The sequence below is a fragment of the Canis lupus genome, chromosome 25 (assembly GCF_048164855.1).
Source record: "Canis lupus baileyi chromosome 25, mCanLup2.hap1, whole genome shotgun sequence".
NCBI lineage: Eukaryota > Metazoa > Chordata > Mammalia > Carnivora > Canidae > Canis > Canis lupus.
This window is the reverse complement of record NC_132862.1, coordinates 36,193,625-36,210,589: the sequence shown is the minus strand read 5'-3', so window position 1 is coordinate 36,210,589 and position 16,965 is coordinate 36,193,625. Positions and strand designations below refer to the sequence as shown.

Sequence of the window (16,965 nt, the reverse complement as noted above, 5' to 3'; positions counted from 1 at the left end):
TTTTACAGAAGAGATCACATTGAAATGCCCTCATTCATTTAAAATATGAAAATAGAGTATATAAACACTGTTTAAGACCATCAACCCTCTTTCCTTCTTGGCCTGTCTTCCATTCTTTCACATTCAGTCCAGAATTCCCTTTCTTCATGATAATTCTTAAAATAAATCAATTCAAAATCAATCTTCAAGATAAACAGTAATTTCATGTTATTTTAGAGGTACGAGATCCATTTAAGAATGTAATTTTTCAAAAAAGAAATAAGAGCAGTTATTCACATGATAGAGTATCTCTGTTTTGTATCTTTAGCTACTTGATACAAATAGTGAGGACGTATGGGTTCAGAGATGAAAAACTGAAGTTAAAATATTGTCATAGTTATGATGCAATTAGGAATAAAGGTCAACTGTGTATAAAATTGAAATCAATTAATGAAATTATATAATTAAAGAAAAACAAATATAACCAGAGTTTTCAGGAATGTGTCTATTAGGTCTATATCTTTTGTATGTGTATAATTAACATACAATTCTTAATTCTTAGCACATTTCCCTTCTTTCCTTTTCTCTCCCTTTCTTCCTTTTTGACATCTAATTTCCTATCCTATCTGTGTTACTTTAAAATATCAGTTCTCAAAGGAGAGAGTACATTTCCTTTGCATCAAATTATACAATTTCCTATAGATCTAAAAAGGTGGAGAATGATAAATTAGTTACTGATTTGAAGAAAAAAATCCAATTTAGAAATGGCTGCCCAATGCCTGGGATATTTATATCACTTTATTGTATATATGACAGGGGCATACACATAATACTGATATGTGCTTTCCTTGAATGCACAATCCTTACATGTAAAAGCACTACCTGTACCCACCCTAACTCAGGCCTTCGCCCCAGTAATTGACCATCCTAGATCAAGGATTACATTCAGCTTTTAATCCTGCCCTTGCCTGTGGTTGTGAGAGCCTTGGTAGGAGCCACATGGTCTTCTAAAGATGACTGTGTGGGTTGACTGTGGTTCTCTTTATTTCTTGATGGAAAGTTGTCATTCTTCAATGGGTTGCTGCCTGAATTGAATCTCCAAAAAGCTTCATTTATCAACAACAATTATAGTGACAAAAAAAAAAAGTCATTCTACTATATTTGAAATGATAATTCCAAAATCCATATTTTTGTTGGAATACAGAGGGGTATACTTTTTTTTTTTTTTTAATCTTCAAATTTTTTTTTTTTTTTTTTATTTATGATAGTCACACAGAGAGAGAGAGAGAGAGGCGGAGACACAGGCAGAGGGAGAAGCAGGCTCCATGCACCAGGAGCCCAATGTGGGATTCGATCCCGGGTCTCCAGGATCGCGCCCTGGGCCAAAGGCAGGCGCCAAACCGCTGCGCCACCCAGGGATCCCAGGGGTATACTTTTGATTATTGATAAATAGATAACAGTGCTGATTGAGAGGTAAAAATAGATGATATATAGATAAATGGATGGATGATAGAATAAATAATAGATAGATGGAAAGAAAAAATTACTTCCATGATGGTGAGTAAAAAAGAGAAAAATAAAGCAGATAGAGAAGAATGAGTATGAAAGAGAAAGTAAGAGGCATCAATTGGAGCCAAGATAGATTTGAAATAGTAATAAATCATTTATCTTTCTTCTGTTATTTAAAAATGAGAGCTCCTTGGGAAACCTGGGTGGCTTACTGGTTAAGCGTCTGCTTTCAGCCCAGGGCGTGATCCTAGAGACCCGGGATCAAGTCCCACATCAGGCTCCCTTCATGGAGTCTGCTTCTCCCTCTGCCTCTGCCTGTGTCTCTGCCTCTCTCTCTCTCTCTTTCTCTCTCATGAATAAATAAATAAATAAATAAATAAATAAATAAATAAATCTAAAAAAAAAACAAAAAGAAAGAGAGAGAGAGAGGGAGAGGTCCTTGAGAAGACTCCAAAGACACAATAATACTTTATTGACAATAGAATGTGTGATATAGAAAATCTAAAGGAGGGACGCCTGGGTGGCTCAGCAGTTGAGCACCTGCCTTCAGCCCAGGGTGTGATCCTGGAGTCCCAGGATCGAGTCCTACAACGGGCTCCCTTCATGGAGGCTGCTTCTCTCTCTGCCTATGTCTCTGCCTCTCTCTCCCTGTGTCTTTCATGAATAAATAAATAAAAATCTAAGAAAAAAAAAATCTAAAGGAATTCATTCACCCATCAAAAAATATCTATTTAGTAAGTACCTCAGGTAATTCCTGATATTATTTAGAGGAGTTTAGATTAAAGATCAAGTATAAAACTCTCTAAATCATAAGATTTATAAAAATAATTCATAGTCCCTTTAAAGAATTTATTTAATTAGGAAGATAAGCACTATAGTGTACTTCCTTCTTCACCTCCAATGGTTTCCTTCCATTAGTATATTTAGGAATTTCACAACTTTGAAACAACTGTTCAGGGAAGATAGTAAAGAAATATAGTTAAGAATGTGCATTTTTTTAGGGGCTCCTGAGTGGCTCAATTGGTTAAGCCTCCAAGTCTTGATTTTGGCTCAGACCGTAATCTCAGGGCCCTGAGACTGAGTCCGATTGTCAGGCTCTGTGCTGATGGTGGAGCAGGTTTGATTCTCTCTCTCTCACCCCTCCCGCATTGCATGCTGGCTCTCTCTCTCTCTCTCCTTTTAAAAAAAAAAAAAAAAAAAGGAGCATGCATTTTTTTAGTCATATTGCCTAAATTTCTAGTTATGGTCTTACCATTAACTAGTTTATGACCCTAGAAAAGTAAAAGTAAAATACACCATACCCACTTCTACTTCTCTTACAAATAAAATGAGAATTAATAACACTGATTCAAACTTAACATAGATTCAATCAGATTATGACTGTTCAAGCTCTTAAATGAGTGCCTGGCACATAATAAATACTTACAAATATCTGTTGGTGGTAGTGGTGTTGTTGTTGAGTATCAATACTCACCTGTGGTACCCAGTATCACAGCTATCACTAGCATTAGCAAGCATAGAATTCCCAAAGTCACAGCAATGGGACGCCAACGAGGAGAGGTAGCACAAGTTACTAGGAAGCCAGAGGGAACAGAAATTAAAATGAAGAAATATGATAAATCACAAAGCACTTCAGTTCTCCAGTTTATCAAAATCTAGAAAATTCTAAAGTGAAATACTAATCACTGATAAACAGATAATCTAGTCATCTAGGATTATCTGAATTTTCCCTCATGTTTAGTATATCTCTTCAGATTCTGGAACTATAATTTCAGCACAGTGCCCTGATACCTGCACACTCCTAATTTCAGGTTCACATTGATGTCTAGAGGTCCTGACAGTACCAGAGTTTCTGAAATCCCACTCATTTTTATAAAAGGCAGCTTTATTTAGGAGAAATAGCACTGGACACTAAGGACAACCTTCTCTTTTCACTTATTTGTTGTATAACCTTGGGTGAGTTACTCTGTTTATTTCTTTTTGTAAAAAAAACTGAGGTAATAATACCTCAGAGGATCATTGTAGGAACTAAATGAGCTAACACATAAAGCACCTAGTCTGGAGACTACTAGTACATTATACTTAACTCATTGTTGGTCAACAAATATGCAGAAACATACATCTGCCTCCCTACCTCTTGCATCACCCAGTTTTTCTAGTCCTCCTCAGCTGGTTGAGCAAGAAAAGAATTGCATAAGTGGTAAAGGGCAAATAATTGTGCAATGCAGGTTACCATAAAGCAGAAGAAAGCAAATTCTCATGTCAAATCTTGTGAATAATCTTTCTCTTGATAACCAGAAACTCACTTTATGTTAATTCCGTGGTATCAAGGATACAGTTCTGTCTTTGAGAATAAGCAGTACAAGTATATCAGAGAATTGTCAAATAGGAGAACCATAGAGGAAACTACATGACTCATTCAATGAAGAGAGACATCTTGTAATGCCTTTCTCCATACTTTACTCTTTTTTTTTCAAACATTTTATTTATTTATTCATGAGAGACACACAGAGAGGCAGAGACACAGACAGGGGAGAAGTAGGTTCCTCACAAAGAGCCCGATGTGGGACCCAGAATCACGCCCTGAGCTGAAGGCGGACAGACTCTCAACCGCCGAGCTACCCAGGCATCCCTATTTTACTCCTTTTCTATTGTGTTTAAGAGTCATGTTCTACAAATGAATCTTGTCATTTAGCACATATGTTTTCCTTCACTAGTATACAAAGGATTCCCATTTGATTAAAAAAAAAATCCAAATCAACATCTTATGCCAAAGAACACATCAGATTCATGATTCCAAACCCTATGACTTCTGAAGTCTCTTTACTACAAAATCACCATTTTTTTCCCTCACTTATCTTCTTTCTTTTCATTCTTCTCTTTCTTATCTCACATATCCTGATGTTGTTCATATATATTTCTTTAAGTTTCCATGACTTCCATTCTATGATTTACTCCTTTCTAACAAACAAGTAACAAGTCATTCCTGTTGAAATTCTTTCATCTTTGCATTTCATCAAACTTATTTATAGTTCCTTACTGCTGAGGTGTCTATTCCTATGGGACAGAGAAATTGTATTTTCTGCCATCTTAATAATTAATTTAAATTCTAATAATTAGTCACCAAATGCTTGCCATGAGGAAAGATATTTCAAAATATCTTCAGTGACTTCTGAAAATCTTTTAAAAGGGTTTCAGCCTACAAGTCATAAGTGTCTCAAATTTCCTCCAGATAAGTATTTTAGTTAATGAGAACAAGAATGTTGAAGGCAGAAAGAAAAGATACCTTTTTCTAAGACCACAGGTCGCCCAGTGATGCCTTGAGAGTGGAAGTTTAATTGAGTATAACCATCTTCATCCAAATTTTCTACCCCAGAATGGTATTCCATTGTTCTACTGAGTTCCTGAATTGACACAGCATTTGAGAACTCTTCCCTCTCTTTTTTTTAAGACAACTGCCTGTGGACAAAAGAGGATGTATGAGTCAAATCATGTGGAGTAGTCATTTACTGAGTTTTAACAGGTTGAGCTTAAGTAAGCAGTCCAATCAGATATAGCCAAAGGCAGGAAATGAAAACTATGCTATAAGTTCCCATTTGTATCTTTAGATCCTGTTTCTAAGACGGATGATTCTTAAGAAAATTGTAAGACAGCACAACACATAAATCTTTGTTTCAGACCAAACATAAGAAAAATGAAGCATGAATTCACACATGCATTAATTTATTCATGTACTCATTCATTCACCAAACATTTATCAAAAGCCCATCCTTTCAACTGGCAGGAGCCGGTGATATAAGGATAACATATCTATAAAGAATCTCATTGCCTAAGAGAGGAAACCTACAGATAGGTATTGAAGGATGCTATAAGGAGACATTGTAACAACAGAGAGGAGAAACAAATCTCTTTAGGATTTGCCAGGGATTGATAATTCAAAGTAGTAATTACTTATTGAACAATTACTATGAGCCAGATAGTACACATTGCACATGTTTTTTTCATTCAGTCTCAATTTTCCAACAAGTCTAATGGTATATATATATTTTTATTTTCAAATGAAGAAAATAAGATGTAGAAATTTTAGTCCCTTACCCAGTGTTGAGACACTAATAAAAATATTGAAGCAAAGAATCAAACCAAGGCATATTCTGGCTGCAAAATACGTGATCTTTTCATACATTCATATAACAAATACATACCCCCCCTCCTTTATCTGCGGTTTTGCTTTCCATGATTTCAGTTATCCCCAGGCAACTGCTGTCAGGAAGCTGATGATCCTCCTGATGTATTGTCAGAAAGTCGAATAGTAGCCTAACCCTATGTCACAAGGCCTATTTCATAGGTATGTATGTATAGAAAAAGAAAAGAAAACAAAACAGTATATATAAGGTTCAGTACTATCTGTGGACAGGCATCCACTGGGATCTTGGAAGATAACTCCCAAAGACAAAAAGAAACTAGTGTGTCAGCTTATGAAGAATTCTGGGACAGAAATACTATGCAAAATAACCAAATTAATCGATATGGAAAACATCATTACTGGAAACTAGAAAGGTACCCAACCCACTTACAAGACTATAAAGCAAGCAGAATGAAGGAGGTATCTGAAATGAAGCCAGACACTTATTAAAGCAACAAGGACAGATTTCAACCAGTGATAATGTTACAATAGAAAAGTATTTCATGATAGCGTTACAGGTACCATCATGAAATACTATTATAATAGAAAAGAGAGACCACTTCCCCAAAACAAAATACTAAAAACTTTTAAAAGGTATGGTAAGGGAAAGACACTGAGTGGTATTAAGGGGTGTTAATCCATGTGAAGATTTGTTAGTTTGTACTTATCTAGGAGAGAAATAAATTTCTCCTATATTTATGACCGCGGCAATGACCATGGCAGAGGTGTATATTGAAACCAGGAGATGCCCCACTGAAGTTAGAGCCTCATCCCCTCACAGGGACTGGGATAGTGAGAGTTATCTCAACTTCCTGAATGTTTGCATTTCAGAGATATGGCTCTGAGGTTCTTGAAGAAATAGTTTCAGGTGGTAGATTTACTTTTCAAAGGTCAGAGAAAGGGCTTATAATTGCAAGTTTTCTAAGGTAACTGCTCTTGGAGGGGATTTAGAGACCTGTCTAGCACCAAGTTTTGATTGGAATAAACAGTAAATTTTCCTGGCAGCACTGAGCTTTCTCAGGCAGGCATTTCACAGAGTTCAATATCATTCTAGGGACACTAAAGTGCTAGAAGCCATGGTAGATGATGTCATCTCTTTGTGCAGAAGTTTGGATGGAGATGTTATAGACCAAGAGCTCTGCAGTTCTTACTAACACATACCAAAATAAAAAGGTTCAATGGAGAGTAAATGAGTTTCTCCCCCTTACTTGGGCCTGTCACGAAAGTTTTGCTAACTTTTTATAAACATATTGCAAAGTAGTCACGTGGATTGTAATCTCAATTGTCCATCAGCCTCTTGGTTCTCTAATGAAGTTTTTGGAAAACTAGGGATTTTTCACAGATTACATATCTGGTTTAAGGAAGAAAGGTCAGCCTACTAACAGAACAGTAATGAGGTGAGCACCTTCCAGGCAGTAAGAAGAAGCTGGCTTTATAGTGTCAATCCAGGCCCCCCACTGGGAGAATTATGTGTAACAAGTTTTATTTTCTATGCACCTCTTCCTTTATTTAATCACAATTGTACAAAAAGAATTGGCTCACTATGTTGTCAAAGAGATGTTCAATAAATACAAACCTTAGTCTTCTCTTTTTTTTCTGGGATTAAAACAATTGAAGAGTAATTACACAAATCATTGATGAACTAGAAAAAAAAAATCAGTATTTCAAGGGACAGGAGGCAGTGGGGAGAGCAATCTATACATTCAGAAAAATACCTGTTGTTAAATATTAATGTAAGAAAAAGGTGGAAAACAAATCAATCTAACCCAAACAAACAAATAACAGCAAAAACAAAAAACAACAAATATCTAATTCATATTGTCAGTGAAATTAAATTTGATGAAAAATTGCATTGATACAGCAAGTTTTTCTTGAAAGAAAAATGAAGAATCTGGGCAGCCCTGGTGGTGTGGCGGTTTAGCGCCGCCTGCCGCCTGGGGTGCAATGCTGGAGACCCTGGATGGAGTCCCACGTCCGGCTTCCTGTATGGAGTCTGCTCCTCCCTCTGCCTGTGTCTCTGTCCCCTTCTCTCTCTGTCTCTATGAATAAATAAAAAATCTTTTTAAAAAAAAAGGAAAAAAAAGAAAAATGAAGAATCTGAAAAGAATTCTTAAAAATGAAAAACATTTTATAAACTAAAATTATAATTAGTTGAATCAAGAGTCAGATTAAATGTTACATCAATAAGGCACCACATTCAGAATAGCTGAATCAGCCTGGTCATCTTTTCATTTCTACATATATTTAGCTGTTGTCAAAAGTAGTGTTTGATCCCAGAATTAAAGCTCAAAAACAATATCTTTCCTAAACAAATATCTATTTTGTTAGGTTTACTAGAATGACTGTTAAACCAGCAAAATGAAACACAGGAGAGCCTGAGACATATGTTTAGTGTGACTTTTTGGAAAATTTATATAAATAAGTGAATAAAAATAGACATAAATAGATGAATAAATGAATTAAACAGAAAACAAGATTATTAAAAACAAATTAGCATTCACTTAAAACTGTTGTAGAAAAAAAATATTGTCTTTAGGAAATAACAGTATCTCAAAGTACCTTCCCCATAATGTTCACAATGTAAAAAAAAAAAAAAAAATTCCTCAAATTTCATCTCTAATTTGAATGCTAACTTGGGTCTCCTTCTTCCTACCCTCTTTTCCTCCCTCTTTCTATCCTTCTGCCACTCCCTCCCTTTCTATCCATTAAGCAATTAAACATCTATTAAACATTTACCATATTCTCAGAAGCCTAGATACAAAGAAGCATGAGACCCAATCCCATTCTACTCAATTTCACATTATATTTGGAGAACAAGGAGACAAAAAATTACTTAAATTGTTTAATTACCTCTGGCTTGGGTGGACCATAAAAATTCCTTTGCTTTATTCACACTACTCTTTCCAGTTTTAATGCTTATTATAAGTGAGGTACAAAGCTCTCCTTACAATCAGTAAATCTTTCAGGTTAAAATGTGCCTTCAACTCTTTTTCCCAATCCACTTTCTCTTTTCTGAATCTATGCTCTCGCTACCCTTCTGCTCCAGTAGCTTCATGGTTTCAGTATATATACATCACTCTCTTATGACACATGTATTTGAAATGTCCAATTTCCCTAAGAAAGAGATGAATTTATGTGTCATTTTCTTATTGTTAGATCCTTGTAAGTGTTTTCCTCACTAATTCTTGAGTTCTTGAGCAGCAGTGTACCTAACATATTTAAGACCCAGACTGTTATTTTTGTTTTGTTTTATTTTTGTTTTTTACTTTCCTCTCCTTTACACAACAAAGTAGTTTTCAGCAATAATTATGAAATAGAATGAATGAAAAAAAAAAAGAAATAGAATGAATGATAATAAAGGTCAGAAAACAAATGTACATAGTGAATATTTTTTGTTGATAGTTGGATATAAAATAGAGGTGCCTGAGTGGCTCAGTCGTTAGATGACTTAGTTTCCACTCAGATCATGATCTCATGGTCATGTAATAAAGCCCAGTGTGAGGCTCCACCTTTGCATGGAGTCTGCTTGGGATTCTCTGCCTCTACCCCTCCTCCAGTTTGTGTGCATGCTCTTTCTCTTTCTCAAATAAATTAAATTAAATCTAATCTTCTTTTAAAAAGTTGTATATAAAATAATGTCAAAAGAAATTAAAATGTGTGTATAAATATGTATAGTAAAGTAAAAATAAATATTGTACAAACCACTCTTAAATCAATGGATAAAATCTTATCAATTATGTTAATGCCTTTTTTGAAAGGGAGGGGAATTTATACCTATATATAGGTATGTCACAGTAATAAATAATATTACAATTTCTGTTTGAGCTCCTTAACCTTTTCCAAATTTGTTAATGATATTGTCAAAATTAATCTTTTTTACAAGTTTGTGTTAAGTATTGACTATGTATCCAGACACACCAATTCATCTTTGCTCAAAATTGATTTAAGATAATTTTTTCTTCACTTAATTTTTAAAATTCTTTAACCGAAGCCACAGATATGTAAAGAGAAAAAGACTTATACATAGTATATATGTGGCAAAGATTTACAAAAATCCTATTTCACAGTGATTCCAGAAATTACAATATTGTCCATGTCCTTATTTTCTCAGGATCAATTTTAGTAATTTTCAGATTTCTCTGCAGTTGAAATATTGTATAAGGACAAATAAAAATTGCAAACTGTCACATAGAATGAAGAGAAAGTAGCTCAAATTTTGTCTTTTTGATTTGATAATCACTGTGCAATGCTATCGATATTGATTTCAAATCTACACTTTAAACACAGAAATTACTCATTCTATAATGCAAGCAATGCAAACCAAGTGGTACTGAGTGAATTTCAGTAATTCCAAACCATTCCAAATTGTTCCACAACAACTAGGAGTTCTGTGAATGAACTTCCATGTAGAATACAGTACTTACAAAAGGAAAAAAGACATAAACCTGATAATTTGAAGAACATATAGATATATTGATATACACAGAGATAACTCCATCCTCATTATTCATGGATTCCAGGATTGCAAATTTGCTTAAGTGCTAAAATTTAATCATAATCCCAAATCAATCAGGGCTCTTTCATGATCATTCACAGGCATGCGCAGAACGGTGAAAAGTTGGAGACCCACTGTCAGAAAGGAAGATCTTCTTCCTGCCTAAGGTTCTTCTAGCTGGACTTAGAATCAAACTGACAGGAGATGAACTAACAGGAGGAAATCAAATGTAATAGGTGTACAGAGGGGACAGGAGATTCTAAAGGAGACAACAAGAAGCTGATGTGGGATGGTGAGGGAGACAGGTCCTAGGACACCAAGGGAAGGAAGGGCTTTAGCAGGAAGGGGAAAGGAGATGTTTGGGAAAACAAGGTTGCCTTATTAAGTAGATAAATTCCTTTAGTAAAGGGAGCGTTGGTCTCTGTTAATACTCCCCTGCCTGTGGCAGGCTCTCCTTTCCAATGTAAATTTAAACAGCTGTGGGAGAGGCAGAGTTTTTCCTGAGTCTGCTGGGCTTTGATGACTTTTAATTGGGAATAATCTCTATGCCAGAGTGGTCAATCCGAGAGTAACTTACTCTGGCCCCTACAACCTAACATGCCTGATTTCAGAGGAGTTTGAACAAAGTGACACTGCCCTCTTGTTCCAGCTCTCCTAACTGAAGAAGAAATGTCCTTTTCACTGTCTTTGTAGTGCTTTTTGTTTGTGTGTGTGTGTGCTTTGACTTTTTGTTGGTTACTTCACTGCCTAAAATGCCCTCAAACATAGTGCTGAAGTACAGTCTGGTGTTCCTAAGCTCAAGAAGACTGATGTGCCTTACAAAGAAAATATGTGTATTAGGTAAGCTTTATTCAGGCATGAGTTATAGTGCTGTTGGCTGAGATCAATGTTAATGAATCAACATATATTTGCTAATGGGCATTGAAACAGAAACGTATATAAAACAAGGTTATGTAATAATCTGTTGACAGAAATTGTTGTCATCAGACATTACAGAAACCTAACCCTGTAGTTCCCACAGAAGCAATAATTATTTGGTGTTCTCTGACACTTCACAGACTGTAACTACCATGAATAACAAGAATTTATTGTATAGAGAAATGGATAAACAGAGTTCTAAAACTAAATAATAACCATAAAAATTTAAAACTAAACAAAAAAAATCACAAAAGATATTTTCCGGGAATATTTTATCATTGGCATTGTTAAGGATTATGGGTGATAATAAAAAGTAGACTGACTCTTAATAAATTTTGTTATATTTTTAATTTTCTGCAGATAGTTCACTACTCCCCACATCACCTGCTTGGCTATATTTTCCGGCCCTGTGAGGATCTAAATAATCAGATGCCAGACTATCTTTCTAGTTTTATTTCCTAACCATCTCCCTGTCTCTGTTCAGGTCCTTAAACACTGGCCTTCTCTTTTATCACGCAAATACACCAATTTGCTTCTGTCTACACTTTGACTACATGCTTTTCTTTCAGAACTCTGAATGAGAGACTTTTCTGGATAATCAGTTCTCTGTTCAAACATCATTCTCTCTGGGCAGTCTTTCCGGGTTGATTCTAGTCCAGCTACTTCTACCCAGGCAGAAGTAGTGTTGTGCCCAAGATTACGTACCTGAAAAACCACCAAGGAACCGACACCGATGCAAACACACGAGGGTTTATTTACAAGTTCGAGCTTGGGTCCAAGTATACCCGACACAGCAGAGCAGGGACTTGGACCCCGAGATAGGTTCCAGCTTAGTTTTATGGGCTGGTCTAGGGGACCTCCAGAAGGGGTGGAGGAATTTCTCAAGTTCTGTTTACATGCTGATATGGGGCTTTCAAGGGCATTGAGCCCTGTTCTCATTCTAATATGGGGCTTAACTGAAGTTAGGTAAAGTTCAGCTCCTATTCACAGGGGCCTGGGATGGCTGTACTTGTGCTAACACTGAACTTAAGGTGGAATGGCCTTAATTTTCTCGGCCTCCACAGTAGAATACAACTAGGGTGCTTTAAATTATTCTGAATTACATCATAATAGGTTTTTTTGTTTTTTTTTTTTTAATTTTTTGTTTTTTGTTTTTATCTTCAAAGTGATAAAGTTTTGGAATATAGGTGAGGTCCAGAGCCGACGACCAAGAAGAATTCTTGAGACATCTTTGGTGCAAGATGATTTTATTAAAGCACAAGGATTGGACCCATGGACAGGAAGAGCTGCTGCCCCGGGCCTGTGAGGGGTGGCTCATTATATACCTGGGAGTTGGGAGGGGTTTGAGGATAGCATACTCTCCAAGGAATTTTGGAAGCCAGGTTTGCAGGACCTTGAGGGGGCTAGCTATTGATGGGAAAAGGGCACTTACTACTGTCTAATAAAACTTGAGTCATGAGACCCTTCAGATGTATATCAGTGGGCCTTGTGCTTGGGGGATGATTGCCAGCACATATCTTGGGGAGGGGGAAGAGGGGGTTTCAGAGATAAAGGAAATTTCTAAAGGAATTTTTATATGTTAAAAAGTAGACTCACAGGGGCCTAGGGGTCAGGCTAAGATTGCCTTCTGCCCTTAGCAAAGTATGAACATCAAGGCAGTTGAGTCTGTAGAAGAATGTCCCTCTGCTTGTTTCACGGACTTGTCAATATGCTTTGTCCTCAGCTAGTCCTCTGTTCCCTCATCAAAAGCACTTCACACTATTTGAATATCACTCATCTTTATAATTAGACTCCTCCTGTTCACGTTTGTAAGCTCCATGAGTTCAGAATTTTGTTTGTCTTGTTCATTGAAACAGTTCAAAAACTTACACTAGCTTCTTCTTTTTTTCCTTTCACTAGGTTCTGATTCATTGCATGTTACCAATAAATATATTTAGGTCAATGTATAAATTACTTAAAAACTTTTAAAAGTAATAATATATGTGTAAAATGTATATATGCACCTTCACATGTAGCCTAAAATTATCCAAATCTATTGTCCAGCTTGTTTATAAATTCCAAAAATACAAGAATTCTGTCTTTATAGGCATTCTTTGTCCAATGTCTAGTATGGTGTTTCCAGAGTTATGTCTAATTAAGGGGAAAAAAGAAAACAAGCAATTATATACCTTCTGAAAGAACCCAAGTATTCGCAATCCTAATTTCTAGTCCCAAATCACGACCAAGTTGTCTTTAAATTTTCCGTGGAGAACAAAGGAAAACAAAGGACAGTTGGTGTCATTTTCAAGTGGGAGACATTTTTTGTATGTTTATTTGTTTATTTGCATTAGGTTACTGATGGGGGAACAGAGGACTAGCTGAGGACAAAGCATATTGACAAGTCCTTGAAACAGGCAGAGTGATATTCCTCTATGGACTCAACTGTCTCAATGTTCATACTTTGCTAAGGGCAGAAGGCAATCTTAGCCCAACCCCAGGACCCTGTACGTCTACTTTTTAACATAAAAATTCCTTTAGAAATTTCCTTTATCTCTGAACCCGCCCCCCCCCCCCCAAGATACGTGCTGGCAATCATCCCCCGATGTACATGGCCCACTGATATACATCTGAAGGCTCTCATGACTCAGGTTTTATTAGACGGTAATAAGTGACCTTTTCCCAGCATGGTGCCTGGCTGCTCCTGTTCTGTCACTGATTGACTTTAGATATGTCGTTTAATTTTTTTTCCTGCTTATTTCCTCACCAGTAATATGGGGATGATGGGTCTTAAATCTCTGTTGGGAACCTTGGATGGCGAATGAGAGCGGTATAGGATAACTAAAAATTAAAAGCAGATTCCCTGGGGTGTGTGATCTGAGTAGTCAGTGTAAATTAAAAACATTTAGCAAAATTAGGCCAGAATGAACGAGGTGATGGTGCCATCTGCTGGTTTCAATAGGAATTTCAAGACAAGTTAGAGAAAGTTAATCTATTTTATTCACTCATGAGTAAAACTGAAGAATTTCTGCAGGCTTTACTTGATTCATAATAAAAATACGACTTTCATTCTGCTTAAAGGCATATATATTATTGCCATATATGTTTATTTAATTTTTGAAAAAGATTTATTTATTTTTTAGAGAGTAAGCAGAGAGCACAAGTTGAGGGGGAGGGCAGAGATAGACAATATTCAAGTGGACTCCCAGCTGAGCACGGAGCCCAGCTCTCATGACCCATGAGATCATGACCTGAGCTGAAACAGAGTGGGACATTTAACTAACTGAGCCACCCAGACACCACTAAATTTTAATTTTTGGCCATCATAAGTTTCCAGAGGGCAGGGACCTTGTCTTGCTCACTACTAATTCCTAAAGTCCAAAGTTGTACTCGCACATGTTAAATAAATGAATAAAATTTTATACATGTAGTTATTTTTTATTTAATTGTTGACTTTCTTCCTCCACACTAGATTGTAAGCATCATGAAAATAGGCTCTGTGTATATCCATTAGTATTTATGCTGTTAGTATTAAGGAAAGAAGGCACTCAAGAGAGATGTTGAATGAATGAATAACCAAAAAAAGAAAAAAAGAAAAAAGTAATGAGAAGAAGATTTAAACCACATTTCTCTGTGAAAGTAAATTAGAATAACTTGGAGCAAACAAAATATCCCAATACTGTTATTTTGGTAATTAAGTTACTGAAATATATAATTAGCTATTTTAAAATTATATATTAAGTAGGTATCCTACATTATTTCCAAAATGTAATACACATGCTTAATATTATGGTCATATTTTTTTAAAAATACTCATTTAAATTTTTTTGTTAAAGTTCAAGATTTGTTATAAAGAAATAAAAGACTTGGTCCTATATATCTCAGAAAAAAGAGCTTAGCAAAGGCAGATCATTTGACATTTATGAAAATATCCAGGTAGATTTCTGCAATCAGTCTTAAAGGCTGCTTTACTGAACTTAAATAATTTATACTACTATTGGATTGTCTACTCTCTAATGGTAGAGTTATATATTATCTGACAGCTGTGCTCTTAATGGAATAAAAGAACCAGGGAAGAGTTGAAGCATGTAACTATTCACTGACATATAACATGGACCATTAAGTTTAAATATGTTCTAACCAAGAGCCAATTTAATAATTTAGATTTTTCTTATGGTCCAGGTACAAGCCAAATGGCTAATACTTCTACTTAGAATTCTGAGTTTCCCAACTGTGCAAATGCTCAGAACCACTTATTTCTCTCTCATTTAAAAAATTTGCTCCCAGGAAACTAGTGGTCCATCAATTTTCTGGTCCATGGAATCCTTGACAGGTTAATACCATGCATACTTTGAGGATGAGAATAAATGGTCATGGAGAGGCAGAGGTTGGAAGTAAATGTAGGTGCAAAGAAAGCACATATGAAGATTGGACATTTAAAATTTGCTCATTTTACTTGCGAAAATGTAAAAACTTAAATGATACATTTAGGAAAGCATGCAGACTCTGCTCATGTTTCCAAACCAGCACAGCTTAACTGAAATATTCTAAGGTAACCCAGTATTTGAAATAATATTCACTTAAATACCATCTATTCTCATACTGATCCAAATGCCTTGCAGAGCCCTTCTCTCAGAAGAATCTCTACAAAGTAGAAATGAAGAAACTTTGAACGGTAATTTTTGTTATGGATAAGAAAACAAGTGCCAAGTCAGGGTACATTCCACAGCAACTATTTCAACAACAACAAAAAGTTCTAAATAATACTTACAAACACATTAAATGTAGGTTAAGAAAGTCTTGTTATTTGGCCAATTTGTTGTAATAGGTTGAGACCTACTCTTAAAACAGAAACACTTGTAGGACTTTATAAAGACAGGAAGAAAATGAACTAATACTATAAATAGCTAACATTTATTGATCTCTTAACAAATCTTAGGCACTATATGAAGAATTGTATAAACATTATCCCATTAAATTATCTATCTATGAGCTACTAGATGTGATATGAGGATCTATGAGTTACTAGCATGATTCATATCTTTCTATAAAGAAAATCAAGGTAATAAGATATCCAATTAAAGAGTTCAGTTAAGGAAATCAAGATAATAAGATATTAAAAACTTGCTTTTGACAACAGAGATAGTAATAGACTAGGATTTGACCTTAGGTAGTCCAATTTCAGGGGCCTTGTGCACTTTTTTGATGAGAAATAAACATGGCATAAATAATAAGTTATTTACATTAGGATTCAACAAACTTTTTTGCAAAGAACGAGAGTAAATATTAGACTCTAAATCACTTACAGGGGGATCCCTGGGTGGCTCAGCGGTTTGGCGCCTGCCTTTGGGCCAGGGAGCGATCCTGGAGTCCGAGGATCGAGTCCCGTGTTGGGCTCCCGCATGGAGCCTGCTTCTCCCTTCTGTGTCTCTGCCTCTCTCTCTCTCTCTCTGTCTATCATGGATAAAAATAAATAAATAAATCTTTAAATCACTTACGGTCTCTGCTGCATATTTTTTTAAATAAAGTTTTAAAAATGTAAAAACCAGCCTTTGCTTTCAGGTTATACATAAATAGGCTACAGACCAAAAGCTGTAGTGGTTTAACAATAACTTTATTGTTTAAATTGATTTAAACAATAACTAGGATAAGAATGTGTTTTTGATGACTGGGATCAAGAAACAGTAATGTAAACTAAGTAAAAGAGAGAGATCCCCAAAATTGATAAGATTAGGTCAATTGCCTCTAAATCTAAGGTTCAGGAAAACAAACCACCGATGCCTGTAAGAACTAGAGACAGAAATAGCAAGTGTGACTGGACGGTGACTCATAGGCACTGTCGGCTTGGCATACAGGGACAGCTCTGTCATCAGCTTTGAAATGGAAACTGCTAGAAACAGAGGCA

The 16,965-nt window shown here is 35.8% G+C and overlaps 1 protein-coding gene across 3 annotated transcripts in view; it reads right to left on the bottom strand.

Annotated features, from left to right (window-relative positions):
• CLEC7A (C-type lectin domain containing 7A) overlaps positions 1 to 16,504 on the bottom strand; it is a 33,074-nt gene extending 16,570 nt beyond the window's left edge. Inside the window, exons 1-4 of one of the 3 annotated variants that reach the window (XM_072799076.1) lie at positions 16,367 to 16,504; positions 4,775 to 4,947; positions 2,963 to 3,061; positions 948 to 1,085 (exon numbers count right to left, since the gene is read on the bottom strand). In XM_072799076.1, coding sequence (XP_072655177.1) covers positions 948 to 1,085; positions 2,963 to 3,061; positions 4,775 to 4,877 — 340 coding nt within the window. In that variant the 5' untranslated portion in view covers positions 4,878 to 4,947; positions 16,367 to 16,504. Of the gene's footprint in view, positions 1 to 947; positions 1,086 to 2,962; positions 3,062 to 4,774; positions 4,948 to 11,789; positions 11,882 to 16,366 lie in introns of those variants that run through there. The other 2 variants (XM_072799075.1, XM_072799077.1) reach the window with 2 other exon arrangements.
• Between the last annotated feature and the right edge of the window lie 461 nt (positions 16,505 to 16,965).